The sequence below is a fragment of the Seriola aureovittata genome, chromosome 4 (genome assembly GCF_021018895.1).
Source record: "Seriola aureovittata isolate HTS-2021-v1 ecotype China chromosome 4, ASM2101889v1, whole genome shotgun sequence".
NCBI classification, from domain to species: domain Eukaryota; kingdom Metazoa; phylum Chordata; class Actinopteri; order Carangiformes; family Carangidae; genus Seriola; species Seriola aureovittata.
In genome coordinates, this window is record NC_079367.1 from 15,159,380 (window position 1) to 15,182,563 (window position 23,184).

Consider the following 23,184-nt stretch of genomic DNA (forward strand, 5'->3'; position numbering starts at 1 on the left):
ACCTTTGTAAACTACATTTAAAACTTTAAAAAACAAATACCTTTAAAAGCCCTTTTTTGAGGGAACTGAAATCAGTGCTTTTAAAGACTTTTCAAGACCTGCAGAAACCCTGCAAAACCAAGTTTTGAGACATTCATTCAGTTTGTGTTTTTATACACTGTAAATCCCACCCCCCTGGCTAGTTTGAGAACAGCCAGCAAATGTGACATTTAATAGTAGCTAACAACAGTTTGAGCCTGTTTTACAATGTCTGCTGCTAACCTAACATACAAACTGTATGTTCACACCACATTCTTCAGCATTAACAAGGCTATGTTAATCCTTACATTACTGGGTTGTGGTTTAAGTGGTATTTACTGATGCCAATGAAAATGAGAGCCCATTTCACTATGCCTAATTCTAGCTGGAACTGTTTAGTGGCAAATATGACCATTGTAATGTGGTCATATTCAGTAGTAGTATCCATCTCAACAATCCAGCAGCTGTGGTTGAATCCAGCTCCAAAATCCAGCATGCTCTCCTGTCTAAAACCAGAGGTACGGGCTCCAATTAGGGTCAAAAAGATTTTGAGCTTGGAAAGTCAAGCTCACAAATAATTTAGTAAGTTTGTAAATTTGTGAAATAAATCTTCATGTGCAACTCCAGTTTGTACATTTATAAAAAAGATTTGCATTTGCAAATAATAATAATAATAATAATAATAATAAAAAGTGATTGTGTAGACAAGATTTGTATTTGTAAAAAGAAAAAAAAGAGACTGTGAATAAAAACTGCACAAATGATACTGTTCAGGTAACACAAAGAAACTGTGAAAGAAGAATTGCTTTTGTCAACATATGTGACCAGAAAAGCAGAAAACTGTTTGTAACACTTGGTGCTCAAAGTTCCCACACAGTGTGTGACACTGAAGTTAGAAGGTAGCATTTTGACCCTGTTTTTACACCTGAAGTGACAGGAGCTGATGACATCTGGGTCAAACTGTAAAAGGTCAACCCATTCAATGAAATATTTGTGGTGTGGATAACAGTCACAGTGTTTTGTTGTTTTTTGTCTTTCCACCCAGCCGTTTTTCTGTCTGTTAAAGGGAAACTCTACACTGCACAATGTCAAAAAAAAATCCAAAGAGGAGCTTGTTAAAAAAAAGGAAAGAAAAAATGATTTGTCACATGTGGCTTTCCGTAGCGCCACGCTCGGTGGGTGGGGAAGTGCAACGCAAAGGCATAGAGGTCAAGAGGAGGGGAGAAGAAAACCACGTGTGACACCACCATGTACAGCACTGTCCTTCCTCCGTAGACTTGTTTTTGTAAGCTTGTACCCTTCGCATGTAGCCAGCTAGCCTTTGTTAGTCGGAGAAGCAGACTTGTTTTTTGTATTTCTTTTACAGACTCACATATTCAAGCAAAGCTGCAGGGGGATTTCTGTCGCCACACTGACTGCCGACCATGGTGAGCAAGACAGATGACATCCCGGCGTCAGTGCCTAACTGTAATCCGGTTGATCTTGCGGATGAAACTGGGGATGGAGCCCAGGAAGCCAACAAGACACGTCTGAAGGATTCCTGCGGTTGTGGTGAGACTGCAGCTACAGTCTGCTTCATATATGCTCTTATGACACTTACCATCCATAATACACACGCTGATTATACCTGTCATATAATACGTACATTACATCTTGATATAGCCAACACCCCAGTGCATTTACCATTGTACATGTACTTTATTGTATGTTTTCACCCCCTTTAGCACCCTGTAAAACTGGTGACATTCACCTCCGTGCTTTGGTATGCGATTTAAAAGTCCTCGGTCTCAAGGTGGTGGTCTATGGGGGTTTACCCTCTCCTCCCCTACCTCCCCCATCTCCTTGCTACCCTCTCTAAGTTTAGAATGGTCCACCTTGCACCTAGCAGTATCTAACCATTAGCATAATTAATGGATATGCCTTGAATCATCTGTGCTTATTAGCAAATGAGCACCCTCCACAGGATCAAATGCATGTCTACATCCATGGGTCACAGCTGTTAGCATGTAGTCAAACTTGACACTGACACCGCGAGCAAACAAAGCTAACCCAAACAAGTGAGCCGGCATGCTAACATTAGCGTCCTCATTCAGTATGCAGCTAGTTAGCTCACTGGCTAACTAGCAAGCAGCCGCTACTGTCACTGTCGCTGTGTTGTTTCATGTCCCATACACGAGCATGGGCAGTAAAGCCTGGTGTTTTTAAGGTGAAGCATAACCCGACTGCGTGGCACATTATTCGTTGAGTTTAAACAGTGAAGCAGCTTATGCTATACAAACTCGTACCGACGCACATGTTCGGTAACAATATGCGAGAGCCAGGAACTGAAGGTCACCTTCAGTGGAGCTGCTCACTGTCCGCCTGAGCATAGGGGGATTCTTACACACGGTGACTTTTTATCTGCGGCATATATGTCCACCAGGTTACGTGAAGGATGTATTGGTGCCTTGTTTATTTATTAAAAAGTGCACCTAAAAAGACGTCAGGTGGATGAAGCACCCGGTGGTCAGTAATAACCCTCTAACAGCTCCTCCGCCTCCCCGCCGGTCAGGATCAAATCGTGTGTCCCTCCTCGACCGGGAAGCGGAAGCTGGTTGTCGTAGAAAAAGTCATGATGGTACATGCACGGTGAGAGGGAAGGTTACGCTCATGATACATGAACAGCCGTGAGAGCTGGTGAGTATCCTGGCAGATAAAAGTTGTTGTGAAGCAGCAGCAGCACAGCGGTGTCGGCAGAGGCAGATTTAACCGAGATGAGAACTGTCAGTCGGTGGAGTTAACGTTACACAACTTGTAGAGCAACAAAAGTCACTGCAGCCTTTCTGTGTGTCACATGTGGGACCTTGAATTGTCTCTGCCTGCCTCATTTCACAGGAAAACGCAGGCGAGAGCGTCTCACTGCTTGCAGTCTATGATTTCAGATTATTTTTTGTGTTTCTGTGGCTGCATGGTTACTTCTGTAGTTCTGTCAGTCCCATACCATTTTAGAGCTGAAACAAATAGCCCAATAATTAGTTTGAGTTAATAGGCAGAGCAAAAGCGAGCATCAATTATGATACTTCTATAATAGTTTAGGTTAGTATAGAAGCACAAATGCCACGTTTTAGTCATTAGTAACATGCCATGTGTTAGTCAAAACAAGCAATTTGATGGTATCACCTTGCACTTTAGGAATGGTCGTGGGCATCAGATGGACATTTTATGGCCCACATGATAATGAATGAATTGTGAACTGATCATGAAACTAGTCATTAGCTGCAGCTAGACCTGCAATGATTGGTCAATCAATTAGACAATTGATAAGTTATTAATCAGCAACAATTTCTCAAGCTAAAATGCCCAAAAATTTGATACATATGATTTGAATATTTTTGTGTTTTGGACTGATAATCAGACATTTCAATAATGTTTGGTATTTTTACATGAAAAAGGACTTGAAAGATTAAGTGATTATCTAAATAATTTCTGACCGATTAATCAACTATTCATTGCAGCTCTAAAAAATAATCAATAGCTGCAGCCATACTTGTGACCTACCATCTAAGTGTCTTTCACATATTTGAGGCAGAGACAGGACTGATGGCCTAAACATGTCAAATGCCAAGGCTAACACTGACTTTTGGTCAGTGAGTTGTGACAGGACGCCTGAGTAGCACATGGCAGAGCAGACAGATCGAGTTGAGGGTCACTGTTAGTGGTTTTAAGGGACTTAATGCTCCTGCGGGGTGAAGAGTGACCTGGTTAATCCCAGGAATCACTGACACGCTGGTACTATTCTACCAATCCACAGCCACACAGTGTCTACACAATGTTACTGTGTTCATCACCAATATCAGTGGTTCCCAACCTCTTACTATGAAAGAACACCTATTATTGAACCCTCAACACAGGGTGCACATTGTTGAGTCGTGAGCTGTTAAACTGAAGACTTTTCCCCTTTTTGGTTTCACATGAGTATTTTTGAGGCCTGTGGAGATGCAATTATGTAGCACTTCACAAGAAAACAACAAAGTTTGGAGAAATGTGATAAAATTGTATGTTATTTGGGCTGCAACAAACGATTATTAGCATTATTACGTAATTAGCTGATTATTTCCTCAAGTAATTGATGGATTGTTTCTCTGTAAAAGAGTGAAAAAAGCCTGTTTCAATCATCACAAGGTGAATTATTCAAATGTCTTGTTTTGTCCGAACAACAGTCCAGTATCCAAAGATATTCAGATATTATTATGTATGACAAAGAAAAACAGCAAAACCTCACATTTTAGAAGCTGGAACAAGCAAATCTTTAGCATTTTTGCGTTATGAATTATTAATTATTCTAATATCATGCAGAAGAACTTTATGTCGAAATAGTTGTGTTCCTCATTTGCTATTCCAGTAATCATCTTTTAACCCTTTAAATCCATCTTGCAACTCCTTTGTTGTCTTCACCCCAAGTTCTATAGCTCATGTTAAACATCTTTTTGTTTTGTTTTTTTTCTTTCCCCAATGCATTTATAAATCTGCAACTATTGAACTTCATTGTCAATTAACATTCTAGATGTTTTTGATGAATCTTTTAGCCTTAAGAATTTCAAAAAAGTTTTTCAAAAAATATCCATCACAAGTTCCCAGAGCACAAGATGTCATCTTTAAATTGCTTATTTTGTTGGATCAACAATTGGAGAAAGATATTTAATTGATTGATAGAAAACAAAGAAAGGCAGCAAATCCACAGAAACCATGAATGTTTGTGACCATACAACTGTATGAAATTATCTTCAGATGGACTTGCATGTTCTCAGTACATTTTACTCGACATTTGAGGAATGTGATCATCATTCATTGCTGAGAAGTATTTTGTTATTGATTTATCAGTCGAAGAGGCTTTATGTTCAGTCTTTGGTGCTGTAAATGTGATTGCAGATGCATGACTCAGGGTCTGTCTGTCCACCAGGAGGTTGCCACTTTTGGTGCAGAAAACATGATTACAGAGACCTTGTGTTGTTGTTATTGTTGTTGTTTTCAGGGTTGTCTGGCTGGCTGCTTAATGTTGCCATGGCAGCAGTCAGGGTCCCCATGTCAAGGGCTGCAGAGTGGAGAGATAGCTGGCTGTTGTCAACAAGAGAATTGGGCTGTGGTAATGAACTAAAGAAAAGGCAGTTGGTTCACAGAAAGTTTTTGTCAGAGGGAAAATGGGTCACTTGCAATGTAGACATGCTTGCTGTGGCGTTTCAGTGTTTATGGTTTTTGCCTCTCTTCTGTCTTTATCTGATTTGTGTCCTTGTTTGCTTTCATTGATTCTTCACCTTGACCTGGTGGAGGGCAAGTGTGTGATTAGGTGGGGTCAGAACTATGTTCACCTCCCTGCTTCATGATTTTGGTTGAAAGGGCTTCTCAGATGTGTTATTTTGTGTATCATTTTTTAACTATCAATGCCTCAGGTTTCAGATATGACTGGTTTGTTCCCTTTGGGACCCTGCTGCAAATAGCTGATGGAAAGTTAGTCTAATTCTGGCACAATTTTTATTTGAGAATTTAAAGTTGAGTCAGGCTAGAAGAAAGAACAAAGTGCTTGTTTTGAGTTAAAATTATATTTTAGTATCATGGCTACATGGGTGGATGATGTAATAACAGAATATGTGGTTTTATATTGAAAAATGTATAAATATTGTGATACACTGAATATTTTATTCAAGTATGTTGAAGACATCACATGCCTTACATACATAGGCAAGAGTAAAATTCCCTAAAACTCAGCTGATTCAGAGTTTAACTGATTGATAAATGCATATATAGCTTGATTAAAAGCTGAATTAAAACCAGAAATGACCATGATAGATGTGATATTCTGACAAATTCAGTGTTTCCATAAAACAGTCATGCTCAAAAATGTACAACATTGCACACAATAGCCTTAATACACAGAGATATTACAGGGATCACCACCTCAGTAGAGACAGTACCTTAGATCTCTGACAAATCTTACCACAATACTTATCATCATGTCACTTAACCCTGTGTGCCAGTGTTGAATATAATATGTATGAATTTAGTTTGTATGGTTTTCTTCCTAAACGTATACTTCATAATTTACCTTTTAATAAAACCAGAGACATGAGATTTTGGGCTACCCTGATCTCCCAGCAGATTAAGCTGCTGTCTCATCCTCACTGTCAACACCACCACATTATGTGTCACCAACATAGCTCAGTTAGACAGGAAATGCATCAAGACAAAAACCTTGATAAATCAATGTGCACAGTTCTCTGCTAAACTGTAGTTTCACCTTTCCCTTCACTTCTACAGCACACAGGCTGCTGGTATTGCCTTATCAATCACAGCACTTTGTAATCTTGTGAATGCTACTGGCTAAAATCTAAAACTACCCCTTTTCTTTTTCCCTTACAACTGCAACATAATTTGATGGAATAAGTTAAGATATGACCTACAAATAGGAAAAAATGATTATTAAAAATTAAAGCTGAATGAGTTTGGTTTGTGTGGGGACATTAAACTAACAATACTATTCTAATCACAGCAGGTTATCATGCTAACCTAAAACTGCTATAACAAGCCAAACTGGATTTAACTGAAATTACAAAAGCAGAATTTCGGTAAAATCCTGTTTGGGGGAAGTACTGCTATTACAAGCCAATCTAGTTTAAATTTAACGCTGCAACTAAGTTATCTTTTATTTATCTATTTAATTTGAAGATTATTTTCTTGATTAATCGGTTAGTCTATAAAATATCAGAAAACTGCTCATCACTATTTCCCAGAGCACAAGATGATGTCATTAAATGTTTTTTTGTTTTGTGCAACCAACAGTGCAAAACCCAAACATATTCAATTTACCATAGAAAGACTGTCATCTCTAACATTTGAGAACATAGAACTTTAAATTCATGAATAGTGTGCGTGTGTGTGAGGTGGGGGTGACCCTGCTCTAAATGATGTCGGCAGCTAGAAAATTGAAGTATACCCTCCCTGTCTAGTCTGCAAAGTAAGCCGTCTGCATGTCCAGCTCAACTCCTGAAACGCTGTTTCAAACTCTTGGACAAACTTTGAACTCTCCGCTCTGATAAGCAGCTGAAGGAACCATCTGATAATGATTCTGTCCTGACACTGAAAACGCAGGGAGCTACACTAAAACGCTCAACACCAAGCCCTCAGTCTCTTCTGGTTTGTAACATTATTGACTTGTGTGTCTGCTCTGAAGCTGTTGTGTTTGTTATTCAGAGCGTGGCCTGTTGCTCCTCTCTCCTGTGTTGTTTCCGCCCCTCTGCTCCTCCACCATTTTGGTGTGTTCATTCCCACCCAGGGTCGTAGTCCAGTTATGAAGCCCCACCCCTCCTTCTGGGCCCTTCTCTTCAGTAACCCTGGCACTGTGTTACCCTTGACAAGTGAGCAAGGACAAACTGGCCAACAGCAGTTGTGTCCCAGTGAGAGAAAACAGTTGTCTAACATCCACATACTCAGCCCTGCTCCTCTGAATTAATTTACCCGAGAGACTCATTTTCATTCAGGTCATTCCTTTTCTCATCTCAACTCTAGGAAAGGTGGATAGTTTTATATACATGCTTGGTGTGTCTAATAAAATTGGGTGTGTATTAACGGGCCCTTCCTTCAGAACATTTTATAATTATTTTTTATATCATGTAGTTTTCATAAAGATAAAAATTTGAGTGTTTGGATGTCTCTCATCCAAGCAGCTACCAAATGGGTTACTAGTTGAGTTGCATCAGTCACAATCAGCCATGCAAGTGACCAATAATTCCCTCATGTGAATGCTGAAATCTTTTGTATTCAGTTTCTCAAAGCTCCCGGGCTAATTCCCTCCTGTGTTGCAACAGTGTTGGTTTCAACAGGTTGGTGTTGGAAATTAGGAACTTTCTTTATAGATCAGCTGGTTACTTTTACTTTTACATTATTTGTGATAAGTTTGTGTAGTTCAACTTTTTCAGATGAGTTTGTACTTGTACTTCAGAAAATGCGTGTACAGTTGATGACTGACTTGATCCTTTCACCCTTATTCTGTAGTTTGTGTTGAATTCATTTGTACTTGAATGAAATGCAGTAAGGCTGCAACACTAGCATACTCTAGCTTAGCTTTGTCAGCTATGTTCACCCATTCATAAATATTTCATAAGGTTATCAGAAATGTCATTCAGCCTCTGGGTCTGTGTGCTTTGTTTTTGACCTGGCTGCCTGGCAGTGTCTCCAAGTTCATATAGAGATATAAGTCTGTTGTTTCTTTTTTGTTATCAGGATGACTTATTTTGCATGGCTGACTGTCTGAGGGTGCTGTTCCCTGTTGCTCAGATTATTGACTAATGGCAGCTGTACAGTTGATGGTTGTAAAACCGCCGAGATGTAGAGCTGTGAACAGAGCTGTTTCCTTACAGAGCTTAATTGTAATACAGAATTTTAGGTGTAAATACTCTACCTTGTATTATATTTTCAGATTTAAACAAATAGAATAGTTGCTGCCGTAATCATCTCAGGATTTGAATGGGCTATAATTCACTGATGACATCTTTGTCTCGTCCACTGCAGGGCACAGTGCAGATACAACCATGGTGAATGGGGACGGGGCTCATGAACATACGGAGGAGACAGAATCGAAGCCGGATGGGACCGGTGAGGCGGATGGAGGGGAGGAGTCTAACGAACAGGAAGTGATTGTGATCCAGGACACAGGCTTCACTGTTAAGATCCAGGCCCCTGGAACAGAACCGTTTGACCTGCAGGTAAGGATTTACCTCTTCACAAAGACCAGTTTCCTAGCTTCTGTTCAAACAGACATTACTCTCTCATTCAGTTCAATGAGGCCACTGGTCAATAAAATATCTGCATCTTCTTGGTAAAATACTTCGTTTTTCTGACACTCTGCTCATCTACATCGTTTCATCTCCTTTAATCCCCTCCTCCTGCAGGTGTCTCCCCAGGAAATGGTACAGGAAATCCATCAGGTGTTGATGGACCGCGAAGACACCTGCCACCGCACCTGCTTCTCCCTGCAGCTGGATGGAAACGTGCTGGACAACTTTGCTGAGCTCAAGTCCATTGAGGGCCTGCAGGAGGGCTCGCTCCTGAAAGTGGTGGAAGGTCAGATTCAGAGGCCCTCTAGCAGTTTGTCGTGTTGTTTTGGCGCAAATGGAGAAGTTAAAGCAATGTGTTACTTCATGGTTAGCTCAGAAATGTTTACTTTTATTGTAATGTTTCCATTGTTTTAGTCAGGTATGTAAAGCATTTAACTTGTATGAGACACACAATCAGTCACATTGAAAACACTTCAGTCTCTGTATTTTCAACACTTTTTCGTTTTGGAGGATTTATCAATATGTATTGTGTGTAGTAGTATACACACACACAATAGTAGTGTTAAAACAAACATGCCACAGTGGTGAAGTCAGACAACATTGGCAGGTGCAACCTGACAAACCTGATCAACATTAATTAACATCAGCCACACCAAATGTCGTGTTTGTAGTGTTTTACCATCATACATCTACAGACTGGGACAATGTCTCTGCTGAGGTTTAATGACAACATAGCTACTGGCAAAGACTAAACTGGACTGAGTCACACTGTAGTTAATCACAATGTTCATTACCCTGATTTGTTGCTTGCCAAACCACTTAATGTTTTGTAACCTTTGTGTCTCTTTTGTGTCTCTTCTTTGCAGAGCCCTATACTGTGCGTGAAGCTCGCATCCATGTGCGTCACATCAGAGACCTGCTGAAAAGTCTGGACCCCTCAGACGCCTACAATGGAGTGGACTGCAACTCCCTCTCCTTCCTCAGCATCTTCACTGATGGAGATCTTGGAGGTATGACACTATAGCCGAGGACTAGCAACAGTTTTGGCTTCATCAATCTGTTAAATTGAAGGCTTTTTGACATTCACACATTAGTGTCTCTTACATTAAGGATCCTTACAGAAACTACAGCACATTTACAGAAAGAGACACAATGCTCACTGTGTTAAAGTGCTACAGAAATGTTACTTGGTCCAACTTAGGAACATTGCTATGGTGACTTTTATATAAAATGGACCAGAATGCTTGTTTAGACATGAAGGAGACAAGTTAAATTATCATCAGATTAATGTAAGGGGTCCAGATCTGAAAGGGTCTTATGTGCTTTCACAATATACTCCTGTGTGGCTGAGTATAACACAGAAGGGGTAGATGAACAGCCGGTGTCCTGTTCAGCCATCAGCATTTTAATGTTCTGATGGTACAAACTATCACCTTGCTCCTTCATATGTGGTTGCAGATAGTGGTAAGCGAAAGAAAAAAGGCAACGAGCTGGAGCAGATTGACTGCACCCCTCCAGAGCACATCCTGCCTGGCAGCAAAGAGCACCCCCTGGTGCCCCTCCAGCCACAGAACAAGGACTGGAAGGTGAGCAGCAGCCCAGGTTTGGTTCTACATGAAGGCCTAAAGGGGGGAAAAACATCTTATGGGCTTTTTTGAAAAGCAGAAAAGGCACGCAATGAGCCAAAACTAAGTGCAAATTCTCAGTGAATTAATAAAATATGGTAATTTAAAAAGTTATGGCATAAACCTTTTCCTTTGGTTGATTGTTTTAACATCCTCAACAGCCTATGCAGTGCTTGAAGGTCCTGACCATGAGTGGCTGGAACCCTCCACCTGGAAACAGGAAGATGCACGGTGACCTCATGTACCTGTACATCGTGACTGTGGAGGAACGCCACGTCAGCGTCACTGCCTCTACACGCGGCTTCTACCTCAACCAGTCAGTCAACATTTCAACCTCATATCTAGTTACAGCTCCATGGTTTCACTGCAGAGGACTCCCTACCATCAGTTTATACACGAAGCATCTGGCAGTCACTATTATGCAGAGAAATTTGTAAACTTCTGTATTCATAACTTAACACACCATAAACTCAAGTAAACGTGTTTTGCAGCAGACGAACCATAAATAGCTGATCATAAGTGCAAGAGGTGCTACTCTGAGTAAAGTTATGCCGGACGCAGGTGCTGATAGAGATACAGTGGTCTATTAGCAGTTTCAAGATCCTAATTTTGGATGCCTACAAAAGCTTAGCAGCCAAATTAATGATGTAATTGGATTACACTGGAAAGTAAGCTTGGGGAAGATATTGCTGTGCTAGAAGCAGGGTTGTCTTTCTGTTTCTAACAACTTGATCACACCCATTGTACAGTTAGTGTACTGCTGGCCAAACTGCATACTTTGTTGATGTTTAAAGTAAGAGGAAGTAGATACAACCCCTACAGTAAATGGATATTAAAAATGTTAGAGCACTGTTTAATGCTTCCAAATCCATGCTTGTTTAGTTGATGTTTTCTCCCCAGTAAGTACACTAAGTGTTATATTAACGTGAGTTATGATGGTAGAATGTGCCTGTGTATATTCCAGATCTACTACCTACACCTTCAACCCCAAACCAGCCAACCCCAGCTTCCTGAGCCATTCTCTGGTGGAGCTGCTGAGCCAGATCAGCCCTGCCTTCAAGAAGAACTTCACTGCCCTGCAAAAGAAAAGGTGACAACATCTTTACCTTAAGTTTCACTAAGCTTGTTCTCCTGCCAGCAGTCACCTTCTCTTCATACTATCCAACTTTTTTTTGTTGGAGTAGTTCAGCGCAACAGAATCGATGCTCATCGTCTGTGGTCCAATGAAACACATGTTTATACATATACCTCAGCAGATTCACAAGCTCTGTTCTCTGTTTAGTTTTTACTTTTACAAAAGCTTCTCTTACACTTCTTTTTGCAGATCTTATTTTCTAAAATCATTCATTTCATTCATTAACAATATTTAATAATGTGAAAACACATTGTCTTTTACCATCAAGATCTGACTATGAGGCAGCAGGTCAAAGTCTTACAGCACAATAAGAAAAGAAACTAAACAAGGCAAAGTAATTAAAGAATGTGGTCTGGACTCTGTGATTCCTGTCATTCACTGGTTATAATCTTGGTTAACAGAGGAAATACTCATAACAAGAGAACATTTCAGATGCATTTCCTGAAATCTATGAAAAAGAGACCATGCAAGTGATGTCTCGTTTTCTCGGTTGTGCTGTGTTTTTGCTGCAGGGTCCAGAGACATCCATTTGAGAGGATAGCCACGCCTTTCCAGGTGTACAGCTGGACAGCTCCGCAGGTAGACCACGCTATGGACTGTGTTCGAGCTGAGGACGCCTACACCTCCCGTCTGGGTTATGAGGAGCACATACCTGGACAGGTGGGCGCAGCTGCACACAGCAGCACACCAGGCAGATGAATAATGTAGTAATTTTTTCAGTGTTAATAAGTTGTATGTGCTGACATGTCTTCAGACCAGAGACTGGAATGAGGAGCTGCAGACCACCAGGGAGCTGCCCCGGAAGAACCTGCCTGAGCGGCTGCTGAGGGAGCGAGCCATATTCAAGGTGCTGTTGAGCCTGTTCATACGGGGTCTTTTCTGCAGGTCTTAAACTCTTCAAAAACACAGTCATATTAATCAGAAGTATTAAAAAGTCTTACATTTCATTTTCAAAGATCTTAAATATTTTCTCTAGCCTACTGCAAGCAGTAATGTCAGTTTATGAAATGTTTTTGTACACGATGTTTGCAGACCATTTTCTGTTGCTTGTCCAGGTCGTGCCTCAAGATTAATTCATGATGTTAGGAATTGTTGTTCTACACAGCTGGGAAGGAATGACAGAAATGCGACACAAATAACAATAAATTCATTAATTTGGTAAATTCTGGGTCTTATCATACCTACTGGTTTTCATTGATGTTTTTCATACCTTGGTTGGTATGACAGTGAAACGGGTCTTATATTTCACCTTATATGGTATTAAAAAAGTCTTAAGTTTAACTTAGTGAATCCTGCAGAAACCCTGTTGTACCAACTTTGCATTTGGTGTTAGATCAGGCTTCTGGTGCTGAAACTGTCTTTACATTATTAGCTTTGGAGACCAGATGAAGCTGAATCACCTAAACTGCTGTCTCACTCTGCTGTTGGAAAATGTGTAACTTTTATTCTTCTTCTAAATCACTGCTATCTCCTTTTCTTTCTCCCACAGGTCCACAGTGACTTTGCAGCAGCTGCCACTCGAGGAGCTATGGCAGTAATTGATGGCAACGTAATGGCCATCAATCCTGGTGAGGAAACACGCATGCAAATGTTCATTTGGAACAACATCTTCTTCAGCCTTGGCTTCGATGTGCGGGACCACTATCGTGAGCTGGGTGGAGATGCCGCCGCCCACGCTGCACCCACCAATGACTTGAATGGAGTACGAGCTTATGGGGCGGTGGATGTGGAGGGTCTCTACACCCTGGGGACAGTAGTGGTGGACTACAGAGGCTACCGGGTCACTGCCCAGTCCATCATCCCAGGTATCCTGGAGAGAGAGCAGGAGCAGAGCGTCATCTACGGCTCCATCGACTTTGGAAAGACTGTTGTGTCTCACAGCAAATATCTGGAGTTGCTGGAGAAGACCAGCAGGCCACTCAAGGTCAGTAGCACGACTTTAATGTCAAGTGATTATATACTTGTTGTTGTTTGCTTTTGTGTTGATGGATAACTCTGGTGATATTTTATATTTTTCTTATTGTCAAAAAATCCCATGAAAAGACCGAAACTCACAATAAATTGATCCTATAACAAGTTTGTGCCTTCGATTGCCATTTAACAGTATGTCACACAACACTGGGTGACATCTTCTTCATTATCATAAATATGGCCACTGTAGTGTAAGTAGTTTAGGGTCGTGTGTGTGTGTGTGTGTGTGTGTGAGACATGTTTTTAAATATTTATATCATAAGCATGCACTTACTGAAAAATATTGAATATTGCCAGCCTTATCCCTTAGGGCCTTGTTTTTCTGATTACATTGAGCATGACAAATACCACCACACAGATGCTGTGTATTCAGATCCTCTGTCCCTCCTACAAGTTAATTTTGACACATACTGGTTGTGAAATTTAGGTCCAGAGACACAGCGTGCTGAACGAGAAGAATGACACGGTGGAGCTGTGCTCCTCTGTTGAGTGTAAAGGCATCATCGGGAATGATGGCCGACACTATATACTGGACCTTCTGCGTACTTTCCCCCCTGACCTCAACTTCCTGCCTGTGGATGGAGAGGACCTCCCTCTAGAGAGTCAGCACCAAGGCTTCCCCCGCAACCACCGCCACCGCCTGGCTTGTCTCCGCCAGGAGCTCATCGAGGCCTTTGTTGAGCACAGGTAGGTGTTTGCGCAGGTGTGTATAAACACATTGACGTGAAGAGTTTTTACCTCTATTTAACCGTTGTTTCTCTCCCTCTCCAGATATCTTCTCTTCATGAAGATGGCAGCGTTACAGCTCATGCAACAGAAAGCAAACAAGGACACTAAGACTGATATACCTGCCATCACAGAAACCTCAGAAACATCCACAGAAAACAATGCTGATACAAGCCAGACACAGACCACTGCATCAGATTCTCCTAATGCAACAGGGGTTTCCACAGACAGCACAAGCCAGACAGACAACAGCACTTCTGCTGCCTCACAGGCAGCAACTGACAGTGAAGAAAACTCCTCGAAGCCCGCCACAAACGGGCCTCTAGACCCTGCAGCAACCCAGAATGGGGAGTGCAAGAGCCCACTGGAGGGTAAGGAGCTTGAGGAAAGTATACCAGGATTAGCTCAGGCCAAAGAGCTGGCGGAGACCTTAGTTGCCGAAGATGGATCTGGTATTGGTACGTCCAAAAATGCCCCAAAAAGCAAAGCCAGGACAACGCAGGGAGAGCTACTCTGGTGGATAACTGCATAGATAAAAAGTAGTGATTAATCAGAGGGAAGTAGTAGTAAACCAAAAATTAACTATCCTGATGCAGCTAATTTTAGAGAGTGTTTGTGTGTCTGTAGCATTAAAGTATCAAGTACTGGGTCATAGTGGCTTCCATCCACCTGGCTAGCTGTCCCTGCTCAGTCCTCAGCCTGCAGTGGGGAGGAGTGTTGGCACCAATCAACCCATCTCTCCCTTTTCCAGCCTGTAATACCTCTGCTCTGGGATATAATCAGTTGCAGTATCCATTAATCCAAATGTGTTTTGGAATGCAAAAGATAATCATGTTCAGTGATTTGTGTGCTGTTCAATTGATCCTAAATCACAGTAATCTGCTTGTCAAACATGCTGACCTAATCTGTAGTGTTTGTAGTCATGTGTGGTCAACAGCTTTGAAATGGTGGTGGGTGCTCATCCAAAGCCATGTCAACCGTAAGCTTAACCAAAACTAACAGTAATGACTGTGCTGCTGCACTTACACTGTTAATCAAATCAGTGTTTTGTACAAACGAAAATAAAAAAATGAAATTACAAGAACAGTAATACTGTCTGTATTGTGTGATCAGGTGTATTGCCAAAATAATATGCCAATAATCACACAATACAGCACACAGAGTTTGAGGTAACAAAAAATTGGCTTCTTTACATTATTGAACCACAGCACCCAAATGAGTTTGAGCAGTCATAGCTCCATTTTCCTCATGCATATTAAAAAGAGTGGTTTTGAAAAGACAGTGGCTTGATGTGGACATGGTTTAAAATGTCACTTTTCAAATATACTGACATGATGTGTCTGTCGCCAGTGCTTAACATTTTTGCATCTTTTCCTTGCATTTGATCCTGATCACAAACAGATCCCAAAAGCCGTGAGGTTGTCCTAAATGCTTGCAAGGCAGTTGGCTCCGTCAGCAACACATCTTTTGACATTCGCTTCAACCCTGACATCTTCTCCCCAGGTGAGCATGACAAGGATTATGTGGACTATGAAAAATCTTCACAGTAGCTGTGCAGTGTATAACCAGTGAAAGTAAGATAAAATTAATATAAAGCCCCCAGAGGCTGAGAAATATTTGGATTCTTACACTTCTCAAGCATCAAACCTTTCCTGCAGAAGCACTCGCCTTTTAGACCACTGTGTCGTTCCAATTTTTGTGGATAATTGGAGGCAAGAAAAAGGATGATGCGTAGGGAAAATTTGAGTGCAGCTTTAGAATGTAATGATGAATGTAGAATGTAAAATATATATATATTTTTTTTTTTTTTATTTTGAAGTCAAAATATAAAATATTTCAAGACCAAGCAGTCAGACAAAAACAGGAAATAAGGTGACCAGTGCTCGGCTGAAAATATATTTGAAATGACAATGGCCGATGTGAGGTAAAACGAGAAAAAAAACAAACAAACACACATGAAATTGTGCATTAAAAAAACATAATACAAAATAATTAAACTTACGCTTTTTAGTTGAAGAGCAGCTAACATAACTGTAATATTTCATCCGTCTTCACTCCCTGAACTGTCAGATTTATCAGTGTCTAATTTCCGTCGTGCACGTAGCCATTTTTAGCACATTAGGCTCCAAATTATCTCTGGGGTGATGAGAGAGAATGAATGACACTTGTTCATAGGTGAATATAAGTGTGTGTGTGTGTCTGTGATGTTCAAACAGGAGTACGTTTCCCTGACGACAGTGCAGATGATGTCCAGAAGCAGAAGCAGCTACTTAAAGATGCTGCTGCCTTCCTGGTGTCCTGTCAGATCCCATCACTGGTTAGTAACACACATACTACCAGAGATTGAATTTTCAGGTTGTGTATCTGGGTTTAAGTGTGTGCGTGTGTTTGTGTTGTATGAACAGGTTAAAGACTGTTTGGACCACAGCGCTCTGCCTATGGATGGAGCCACACTGACAGAGGCCTTGCATCAGAGAGGCATTAATATTCGCTATTTGGGCACTGTTCTGGAGTTTGTGGACAAGACCCCTGCTAAAGCCCAACTGGAGCACTTCTATGTGAGTCTAATTTACTAAATCTATCTCCTAAATCACACAGATTATCCTTGTGTGCAGTCATTCTAACATTTTTTTTTTCTCTCCCCATATTTTAGAGAATAGGAATAAGTGAGCTGATCACTAGATGTGCAAAACATATCTTCAAGACATACCTCCAGGTTTGTAATGTTTGACATACATTATCTAGTGTCTTGAAAAGACCAACCTACTTTTAATTTATTTTAATTAATGCTTCCCTAATTTTTGTCATCATGCAGGGTGTGGAGTTGTCTGCCCTCTCTGCTGCTGTAAGTCATTTCCTTAACTGTTTCCTGAGCTCCTTTCCCGACGCCGTCGCCCACCTGCCTCCTGACGAGCTGGTCTCACGCCGCAAAAGCCGTAAGCGTCGCAACAGAGTCCCCGGTGGCGGAGACAACACGGCATGGGCCAGCCTGACGCCCAGTGAGCTGTGGAAGAACATTGCCTCCGAGGCTCAGAGCTACTATCACTTCACCATACAGTGGTTAGAACCCCATCCATTAATGTGATGCAAATGTTAAAGCTAGCATGAGGAAGGTCTTTTTGCGCTTCCATTTTGTGTGTTTTTTGGTGACAAATATTCTGTCTTGAAATCTTTTCTTGCTCAGTGAAAGTGTGGACCAGGTGGTGGAGAAGTACGGCCTCCAGAAAACCACTCTGCTCAGAGAAATATCTATCAAAACTGGCATCCAGGTAACACTTGTTTATGCTGTAGTGACCTCCCCAGTGCCAGTTTACCAAATGGCCATTGTGATGTTTCCTCTACTTTTGATATATCTAATTATCTGTGCCATTTGTCTTGTAGATTCTGATAAAGGAGTACAACTTTGACAGCCGCCACAAGCCTGCGTTCACAGAGGAGGACATCCTGAATATTTTCCCTGTAGTGAAGCATGTGAACCCCAAAGCTTCCGATGCCTTCCACTTCTTCCAGAGTGGACAGGCCAAAGTACAGCAAGGTGTGACTTGAATATTTACTCCAACAGATGAGGGCATACATATCAGTCGACAAACCTAGAAGTTTGGGATAAATAATCTTTTAACAGAAAATATGTATTGACTAAATGTAGATTTGACTAAATGTGCTAAATGTGTCTTGCTACCCTTCATTTAATTTCCAGGTTTTCTGAAGGAGGGCTGTGAACTGATCAACGAGGCACTCAACCTCTTCAACAATGTCTACGGACCCATGCATGTGGAGATCTGTGCCTGTCTGCGCCTGCTGGCACGCCTTAATTACATCATGGGAGACCACCCTGAGGTACGCATTATAAACTCTTACTTTGTCTGTAACTTTTACATGAGACTACTATTGATTTTATATCACTAAGTGATTTTGCGCATACACCCACAGGCTCTGAGCAACCAGCAAAAGGCTGTTTTGATGAGTGAAAGAGTCCTCGGCATCGAGCACCCCAACACAATTCAAGAATATGTAAGTCATCACGCCCAGAGAAGAACCTTTCCATGTCACACAACAGATGTTGAATTTCCCTCTCACTGTTTTGTTTTTATGTCGTGTATGCCTTTCTCTACTTCTTAGATGCACTTGGCTCTGTACTGCTTCGCCAACGGCCAGCTGTCGACCGCCCTGAAGCTACTTTATCGCGCCCGTTACCTCATGTTGTTGGTTTGCGGGGAGGACCACCCAGAGATGGCACTGCTAGATGTGAGTGCAGTCTTGTCTTGACATTTAATTATCTACATCAACAAAAATCTAATGTTGGTGGACTGGTGCTCTCACACCAGATTTAACACTTACTGTTCATGGTTCTCCATCCACAGAGTAACATTGGGCTGGTGCTGCACGGAGTTATGGAGTATGATTTATCTCTGAGATTCCTGGAGAACGCCTTGACCATCAACACAAAGTACCATGGACCGCGGTCCCTCAAAGTGGCCCTCAGGTGGGGGAGACATTCATCATCCATAAGTATGGAGTTAGTATTATACTAACTTACATGATGTAATCATATGTTTCTGGTTTTTCCAGCCACCATTTGGTTGCAAGGGTTTATGAGAGCAAGGCCGAGTTCCGCTCTGCACTACAGCATGAGAAGGAGGGCTACACTATTTACAAGAACCAGGTAGACCCTGCAGGACTCCACGCTGCTTGGAGTAGATACACTTTTCTTATCAAATGTGATGAAGTGATATTTAAACTTTTTTTTTTTTCCTCTTCTCAGATGGGTGAAGCACATGAGAAAACCAAGGAGAGCTCTGAGTACCTAAAGTATCTCACCCAGCAGGCCGTGGCTCTGCAGAGAACCATGAATGAGATCTACAAGAACGGCTCCAACGCCAGCATCATGCCCCTCAAGGTGACTGCTCTGAGTCGGACATGTTTTTGTGCTTCCATCTGTTACAGCTCAAACGTTTTGCACTGATGTTTTTTATTTCGTCCTATTCCGCAGTTCACTGCCCCCAGCATGGCCAGCGTGCTAGAACAGCTCAACATAATCAACGGCATCATCTTTATACCTCTCAGGTAGAGTCAAAATGAGTATTATGAGTTTATGGGAGTTCATAACACCCTGAACACCTGCAGGTATTCAATGGCTCCTTAAGATCATTTCAACAAAAAAATTGACACTTTAAGCAAAAGTAGGAATTACTGTGTGGCTACTGATATCCACTGGTTTTCAAGATGAGTTCAAATAAAGTACATTTTAATAAAGTTGAGAGAACAATAAATTTTAAATGGTCAAGCTATGCCCAAAGTTTCTTTTACAGAAAGTCTGTGAGTTCAGCATTGATCGTATTTGTTTTTCTTTTCAGCCAAAAGGATCTGGAGAACCTGAAGGCAGAGGTTCAGAGGCGGCAGCAGCTGCAGGAGCTGGGAAAGGGTGAGGAGCCCACTGAGGACAGCCCACTGGAACTAGAAGACAAAATTCCCATCGATTAATATCCAAAAGCCCTCAACACACAGCTACTTTCTGCTATTTGGGAGGGGGGGGGCCGTGACAAAACAGCCCTGTCACTGGGCCTGTGGACCCGAGAACCAAGCAGTCTAAATCAGCATTGAAATAAACGGGGAGGGTTGGGTCAGGGCAGTCCAGAGAACAAACTGTATGAACTGTAGGACAAAGGACAGAGCAGCAGTTTCCTACAATGTTAGGAAGGGAGTAAGCAGAAAGTACAAACAACATAGAATCAATGTTAACATGCAATGTGAAAAACCAAGGCCCAAGAACCTGGTGATGAAGTCACTCAAGGTGTTAGCTGCTTAGAAATATGATTTATATATGAGAGTAGTTGCAGCTGGCGAGGGAGACCAAGGATGACCACGATATTGTATACCAGAGCCTTATCCACTGTAACATAATCCCTAAGTAATGCTTCTTCTCAGCTCAAACTACCCACAGCACTGTTAGCCCAGGACCACATTTTTGCCCCGCCATTCCCTAAAGAGCCTCGAAGACCCCCGGGCATATGGCACCACCCCCTCCCCCCCAACGGTGCTCTAAATGATAAAGCACCTACCCTGTCCTAGAACTCAGGGGTACTTTCTACTGTGCACTAAGACCAGAATACAGTCAATAAATTTGAGATTTTTTCGAGTGGGGCTTCAGAATGTAAATTCCCCTCTTGGTGGCTTCTTTGAGCCACTTTGCAGCAATCACCCATCATTCTTACACGTCCCCGATGGTTAAATAATTTAATCTTTCCATCATGTGTACTTGAGACATCCCAGGTGGGTGCCTGCTGTGTCCAATGGTTCCTGTTTCTTCAAGCAAGCAAATAATTAGTGAGCTCTCAACTGTTTTTTTTATTGCTGGATTTATTTTTTCTTTCTTTCTTTCTTTCTTTTTTTTTTTTTTTTTTTTTTTTTTTTTAGTAAATATAATTAATTTTTGTAAAAGTGCACAGGAGAATTAAGAAGGTATTTTAGGCCTATGGATCATCAGTTAATTTAAGCCATGTCTGTTTTATAGAAAATGTATAGAGGTGGGAAAAGATGTATAAATCTCTATCGGATTTAGACAGGTTCTCGATTGATGTTAATGGAAAACGCAGATTTGAAAAACGTCCACTTTACGCAGTAGAATATCAATCTATATACTAGCTGTGTTCAACCTTCTATTTTTACACATTGAAAGAAAATATGTGCATGTATGTTTGTATGTGTGACAGTGTGTGTGTCCTTGTGTAGTCCAACAGAAAATCTATTGGCCATGGCTGTTGCTTTTGCTGCTGCATAGTTTGAATAGAGGCTAAGCGAACATTGGCTTTCCAGATGTTTTATTTTTCTACGCATAGTAAACCTGTTGGATGGCTGATGCCTCTTTTCTTAAAATATTCATGGCCACCAATGTTGTCAATCTGTTTATGTATGAATTGGTACTGAAATTAACCTATTCTCACCACTGGACAGGTTCACAACATTGGCAGTAGTGAGTGATTTTATTGTTGCTGGGTGTTTGTTTTTGTTTTTTTCTTTTTCCATTATTGGGTCATGTCATCTTTTCGTATGTAACTGAGACAAAAAACCAGCCAGGAGTGTCTGTTCACTGAGCAGTATTTAGTGCACTTTCTTGTGCTGTTTGGATGTGTTAACATATTTACAGCACCACCAAAAGTGGACAAAAGAATGGCTGCCTCAATGTGATGTACCAAAAAAGACTGAAGGTTTGTTTGCGCTTGTATACATGCAATGTATCCCTCCCATGGCAATTTGTTACTTAATTGTTGCCGTGTCTAAATGTTATGTGATTAAAGCAATAGAGAGATGGTGCTGGAACTGATTGTTTTCAGAAAATGCAGTTTTTACTTGGCACAAGAAGTGCAACATGGACTACTTTCTGTACTGGCTGAATTACATGCAAATAAGGGAGCCATATGAAGAAAAAAAAAAAGAAAAAAAAAAAGGCGAGCTGTGAAGACTGGGCAATGAAGTTATTACAGCGATTTGACTGATTGTGCTCCTAAAACATGTTATAACATCAGGAGCAGAGTGTGGTGTGATTTGTGCCTATTGTTTATGATTCTGAATGGTACCAGGGTGATAACAGGTAAAAACTTAACAATTTATAATGGTGAAATATGCTTCTTATTGTTGTTTTTCAGGTTTTCTTGTATCATTTTTTTTTTTTTTCCCAGTTTCTTTATTTTCCTTTTCCCTCTGCTCCCCAAGTCTCACTCAACAATAATACCCACAATGCCCATTAGGTGGCACACTAACATTTGTCTCATTGAGAAGGAAACGCATGGACCTGGATCACAGGAGATGTTGTAGTGCAAATGCACACATGCTTCAGTTGACAGACAATTTAAAAAGAGGGAAATTTAATTTTTAGCATTTTTATTTTCAGAATATTAGTCGGATGGCTAAAAATTATAAAGACTGCTACCTGTTGAACATGTTCTGAACCTTTTGAAATCCCAAATGCAGTGAGTCTATTGTTTGGGTATTCTAATAGTTTATGATATAGAATAAACTCATTGAGAATGATAAAACTGTCTGCAGAGATATTGCTCTTTTATGCTCTTTTAACACAGTGCTTCTGTTGTTTGTAGACATCCATCTGCCTCGGCTGGTGTTCAGTGTAACCTTTCTTAATATTTAATTGTTTTAGCTGGTAAAAGTGCATGATGTATTATTTCAGGTTATTAAGATATTAGTGTCAGAAGTGGGGGGAAAACAAGAAATAAGTTTGAAGTTTATTCTTTCACATCTAATTTGCAAATTAACCATTTGCAGTACCTTACTCTGTATTCAGAGATTCATGTTGCAAAGTAACTGAAATTACAAATACATACAATAAAGATGAAAAAGTATTGAATTATCAGATATGCATCCTGTACAAAATTGCCATTAAAGGTTAAAAATAGTTCAGTCTATTTTATGAACACAGTTTTGTGAGAAAAAAGGTCTTTCTTGTGGATGAAAAAAACATCTATCTCAAAATAAGAAGCACTTTGACGGCACTGTTCATATTGCATTTATTGTCTCTGTGTGATGCCCGTAATGATGATTGCCGGAGGGTCTTGTGTTTTCTCAGCTGATGAAAATTTCTTCTGCACAAAGGCCTTTAGGCCAAGTGTTTGAGTCTGCTTCCCTTGATGACGTGTGGTATGTTTGTATTGCTCTTTACAAAATAATCCAATTATATTTGGTCTGGGCATACTTTTATATTACAATTAATAAAAATAAAACTAGGTTTTGACAAGTCATAATTGCCAGTGGTGGAACAATGAATTCTGGGAACTTTTACTTAAGTAAAAGTAGGAATACCACTCTGTAAAATACTCTTTACTTTTAACTTAGTAGAAGCACAAAGGTATTAGTAGCAAAATTTGACGTCAAATATTGATAGTAAAAGCAA

General features: G+C 40.9%; 1 protein-coding gene across 4 annotated transcripts; it reads left to right on the plus strand.

Moving 5' to 3' along the window:
• The first annotated feature begins 754 nt into the window (after nt 1-754).
• Nucleotides 755-21,599, plus strand: cluha (clustered mitochondria (cluA/CLU1) homolog a). 4 transcript variants are annotated; one of them, XM_056374123.1, is made up of 28 exons: nt 755-1,303; nt 1,385-1,569; nt 8,560-8,753; nt 8,940-9,111; nt 9,692-9,835; nt 10,284-10,411; nt 10,612-10,766; nt 11,415-11,540; nt 12,098-12,245; nt 12,340-12,432; nt 13,075-13,509; nt 13,984-14,243; nt 14,328-14,740; nt 15,684-15,785; nt 16,499-16,599; nt 16,688-16,840; nt 16,936-16,998; nt 17,098-17,342; nt 17,467-17,551; nt 17,664-17,817; nt 17,980-18,119; nt 18,213-18,293; nt 18,402-18,527; nt 18,644-18,765; nt 18,852-18,945; nt 19,045-19,179; nt 19,273-19,346; nt 19,637-21,599. In XM_056374123.1, the coding sequence occupies exons 2-28, from the start codon at nt 1,443-1,445 to the stop codon at nt 19,761-19,763; spliced, it is 4,197 nt and encodes a 1,398-aa protein (XP_056230098.1). In that variant the 5' UTR covers nt 755-1,303; nt 1,385-1,442; the 3' UTR covers nt 19,764-21,599. The 4 variants fall into 4 exon arrangements, with proteins under 4 accessions (XP_056230098.1, XP_056230097.1, XP_056230099.1 ...); XM_056374122.1 differs by having other exon boundaries at nt 755-1,569; XM_056374124.1 differs by having other exon boundaries at nt 756-1,569; nt 14,328-14,653.
• Nucleotides 21,600-23,184: the final 1,585 nt, after the last annotated feature.

Bases quoted from the DNA above. Each gene is read 5' to 3' on its own strand.
- cluha (XM_056374122.1), top strand. From the start codon at position 1,443: ATGGTGAGCAAGACAGATGACATCCCGGCGTCAGTGCCTAACTGTAAT. The intron at 11,541-12,097 runs GTGACAACATCT...TTTTTGCTGCAG, and splicing joins ACTGCCCTGCAAAAGAAAAG to GGTCCAGAGACATCCATTTG. The intron at 16,841-16,935 runs GTGAGTCTAATT...CCCATATTTTAG, and splicing joins CCCAACTGGAGCACTTCTAT to AGAATAGGAATAAGTGAGCT.